The sequence below is a fragment of the Cebus imitator genome, unplaced genomic scaffold (genome assembly GCF_001604975.1).
Source record: "Cebus imitator isolate Cc_AM_T3 unplaced genomic scaffold, Cebus_imitator-1.0 Scaffold188, whole genome shotgun sequence".
Classification (NCBI taxonomy): domain Eukaryota; kingdom Metazoa; phylum Chordata; class Mammalia; order Primates; family Cebidae; genus Cebus; species Cebus imitator.
In genome coordinates, this window is record NW_016107503.1 from 739,337 (window position 1) to 743,869 (window position 4,533).

The 4,533-nt window shown below is 46.5% G+C and overlaps 1 protein-coding gene across 1 annotated transcript; it reads right to left on the reverse strand.

The window, feature by feature from the left end:
• Positions 1-1,814: 1,814 nt before the first annotated feature.
• On the reverse strand, positions 1,815-2,762 carry LOC108316386 (WD repeat-containing protein 82-like). The gene has a single exon (XM_037744864.1). The coding sequence runs from the start codon at positions 2,760-2,762 to the stop codon at positions 1,815-1,817; it is 948 nt and encodes a 315-aa protein (XP_037600792.1).
• Positions 2,763-4,533: the final 1,771 nt, after the last annotated feature.

Here is a 4,533-nt window from a genome sequence, read left to right on the forward strand (position 1 = left end):
TAGTGCTAGAAATTCACACCTATTCCTGCCACTGAACAGGAGTTGTGATGCCTTGCTTTACTCTCTGCCAGCTATGTATTCTTGAGCAAATCACAACCTTATTGTGCCTCAGTTTTTGGATCTGCAATGAGTGCTGCCTGCATAAATGCCTGTTTAGGAACTTAGTTAAATGACGTACCACTCTCTCTGCTTTCAGAAGGCCGTCAGCCAGCTGCACCTCATCTTACTCTGCCTGGGCCTAACTAGAGCCCCTTCCTCTGCCGAGAGAAAACAGGGAAAAGCAGCAAGAGAGCAGACATACCAGGTAAACCGCAGCGATCTATTATCGGCAACGAAACCTCAAACAAACTGAAAATCCTCTGGCTCCCACACCGTATGCCTAAATGCCACAAGTCAGACACAGAAGCCAGGCAAGAGTGACTACCACACACACACAGGCACAGACAGAGTACCACCAAGCAAAAACGGGACTAACACTGCAAGGCGAGCCCCAAAGTGTGGCTTCAGGAACACAGGGAGTCATCTGAAGACCCTCACGTAGCTGTCATGGCAACAACGAACAGTATAAGCTTTCCTTCATTCAGTCTTGTAAAATGAAAACATTAATAGGGAAGACTCAGTAAAATTTGTGGCAAACACTATTAGTAAGGATGCAGTGTGTCTCCTGAGCCACAGCACTCCATCTGCTTCAGCTGAACTTTCAGAAACTACAGGGGAGAGAGATCTATGCATACACACACACATGCATATCTGTATGCACACAGATGTATTTAAATGAAGGTGCATACACTGTGCTAAAATACAAACAACAGAAATCCAAGGTCATATATAAAAAGGCTAAATATAACATATAACACAGGTCTAGAACCAGCTTAGATTGGGAGCTAGGGAAAGGGGTTGTATCATCTGAAGATTATGCACACAATTTGTGTTGGGCAGGGAAGGAATCAGTGTAAACAACTCAGACTCACTTCACAATACTGGCCCACAGGAAAGTGTGATGTATCTCATGTAGCAAAATAGACTCTAACCTTGCTTTTGTACAAACCAAACTTGGTAGACACCCAGGAGGATCGTGGGTTTATCCTGCTGACAGGGCACTGCACCAGGCTGCGGCTAAACTTTCCAGCCCTAGGAACTCACCTGCTACCATCCCCTACCCTCCCTTTTAGGCCCTTGGGGTTGACCACCTAGCCTTACATGACTAATTGCAGTGACTAATTGCATGGCTTCCTGCAAGCAAGGTCCTTCTGTATGTGTCCCTTTCTCTGACCCTAAGACATATGAAAACATTTCTGTAAATGTTTGGCACCCAAGAAACATGACAGTTGAGGATAATGCCACAAGTACACAGGGAGATGCAGTAACAAGACATGCAGGGCGAGGGCAGGGGGCACTGAGCTGCCTTAGCATCTCAAAACCAGGATAGTAACTTCCCATGCATCTAGGGGAGGTAGGAGAAGGGATGAACAGAACTGATGACTTTACCCGCTCCTCAGCAGCATGTTACATTCAAACTGCAGATGTCTTGAGAGCCCCACTATATCCAAAGAGTGAGTCTGGTCACTCCTCTGGCAGAGCTTGGTGCAGTGACAGCTAGAGTTCCAAGGGAGTCTGTTGCACCAAGAGCCCTTTTGAAGACGCTCAGCGAAGTCATTATTTTCTTTTGAGGAGATGTAGAGCACATCGATGGAAAGGCCGTGTCAAAGGATGCTCTCCACCCCAGTGAAGTGATCCAACCCTACTATTATCTCAGTCCCCTCTGAGTTTCTTCCTACTGGCCACCCCCACTGTACCGAAATAGCGGAGACGCATCAGGGTGAGTCGTCAACGGTGGGCAACCAGAAGACCATGTTGGAACACGCGCTGGCAAAAGTCATGAACTTGGGGTTGAACTGCAAGCAGGTAATCGGGCCTATGTGTTTACCGTCCAGCACAGCCACTTTCCTCCCACTCTCTCCGCTCCAGGCATGGATCTTGCCGTCCTCCGAACCAGTCATAACAAACTGAGAGTCTGGGGTGAACGAGGCCTCCAGGGAGACAGCTTTGCTGTTGGCGTAACCCCCAAACGTGTGCAGCACCATCCCCTTGAAAGCATCGATGAGACACAGGAAGCTGCCGTTGGTGGAAATGAGGATGAGCTTGCCATCGTTGCTGAACTTCAGGCCCGTCCAATCACAGGTTTTGTCGTACTGCATCTTAAAGGTGGTGAACGGCCCCTTATCGAAGGAGCGGAGGTCGTAGAGCCTGACCGTCTCGGCGTTGAGCCCCGCGGCCAGGACTAAGCCTTCCGGATCGAAAGAGCAAACCGGCTTCCCCGGGAGGTGCACGAGGCCCTGGCAGTTCGGAGCGCGGAGATCCCACAGGCGGATGGTCTTGTCGAGAGACCCAGAAATGAAAATGTCGTCCACAGGCGACACGGCCAAGGCCACCACCTTCTTGCTGTGCCCCGGGAAGTATCTGATGTACTTGTTGTCATGCAGGGACAGGTACCGAATCGTGTCGTCTCTCTTGTTGGAGCTGTAGACGACCGTGTTGGCCTCGTGCGCGTACCGGATGAGGTCCACGCCGTACTTCTTGCTGTACAGCGTCCGCTTGGGCTTGCCCTCCTGGCAGTCGTAGAGCACGATGGAGTCGTCGTCGCTGCTCGAGACGATCGAATGGCCGTTGGGGCTGAAATCCAGGCAGTTAATCTTGTCGGAGTTTTCGCAGAACACCTTGGCGACGCGAAAGCTGCGCAGCACGCCGTCGGTCAGCTTCATGGCGGCGGCTGAGGCGGCCGGGGCGGGGCCGGGGGGGCGGGGCCGGGGGCGGGGCGGGGCTGGGGGGGCGGGGCGGCGGGCGCCAAGGCAGCCAACGGCTGGGCCGCCTCCGCGCCTTCCCGCTGTTCGGACGTCAGTCTTCGGCCTGAGCGGTGCAGGCCCGCCGTCTGTCAGCCCTCACAGCCCCCTCACGGGCGACCGGCGCGGCGTCGGCTCGTCGTGTCCGCCATCTTGGGGCGACAGACAGCCGAAGGCGGGGACCTCGGCCAGCGCACGCTGGGGACACGGGACGCGGGGACGCCGGACGCGGGGACGCCGACGCCGGGATAGCGGTCACCGCAGGTATTTTCATTCGGTACAAGACTCACGGCTGGCAGGGAATTTTCTCCCTCAGGGAAATTTCAGGATTTTTAATTTTTTTATGATTTTCTGTTGAAATTCATCTGTCATGTTACTGCTGTTTTGAAGGTAATGCATCTTAGCTTGCTCATTCAGGTAGAATTTTCTTTGTTTTCTGTAGTCTTCCTAGGATATCTCTGTGTGTGAATTGGAAATCAGAAATCATTTTTCCAAGATTTCTTAGGGATTTTTGTATATTTGACTCGACAAAGCCTATTTTTTCTCTTGTTTATGGGATTTCAGTGACCGTAATAATATTAGATCTTTGCAGTAAGTTCAATATGTCTTTTACACTTTTTCTGAATTCCCAGCCTTTCATCTTTCTGGACTTCAGTTTGGGTACTTTTTTCTACCTCATCTTCCAGTTTATTTTTTTCTCTGCTTTTTGGTGATGTCTACTGAGTCACTAATATATCTTAATTATATTTTTCCAATTCTAGAATTTTTATTTAACTCTATAGATTGCAATTGTCGATAAAATTGTTCTTCCATTCATTCTTGAACATACTAATTATGGTTATATAAATTCCCTAATATCTCCAATATCTAGATATTGATGATATGATTTTATATCATCGCATATGTATAAATTGTATAAATGCAATTTATATTAATACTATATATGCAAATATAAATATCTATCATATATCTACATCTCTTGAATGAGAGAATAGTGCATTAGTATCTGGTTTCGTGATTTAAATATTTAATAAAAATTAAATGAGATCATCTTTCAATGTATCTTCCAAAATTCTGCTATTTCAAGATAAGCCCTAAACCACCATTTGTATTTCCCTAGTAAATGTAGGTTGTACCCTTACCTGAGAATTGTAAACTATAATCAAGTGTGATATAATTGTATACGTGTTTGTAACACACCTTTACTATAACCAAAAACTTTGTGAAAATGATTGTTTCAAACTACAGCATTTATTGATATTTTATTAAACTTACTATTTATTTTTTGCTACCCAAGTGCAATTTAAAATTAAGAGAAGAAAAAATGGACATGTATTATTGAGAATTTTAAATCTGAGTCACCATTTTTCTTTTAAGTACAAGTAATCTACATATTATATTTAAAGTCATACTCTGACCAACCTCAGTATCAAATTTGTACCTGACAGACCCAAAATAATGATATTGGTCTGAACAATCTCATGCTTTATGGGACTTGTGGAGGAAAAAAAGCACAATCGATCCTCTTTCATGAGATGCTGAGCCCTGTAGGCTTCCTTCAAAGGAGTTCTTTGTCCTCATGTGGAAAGAGTAAGGGAAAGGAAGAAGGAAAGAAAGAGCCAAACTCGGTTTTAATACAGAGTCTGTGAGAGTGATTCAGTGAGACAGAAAGCTTCACTGTGAGTCTATTATA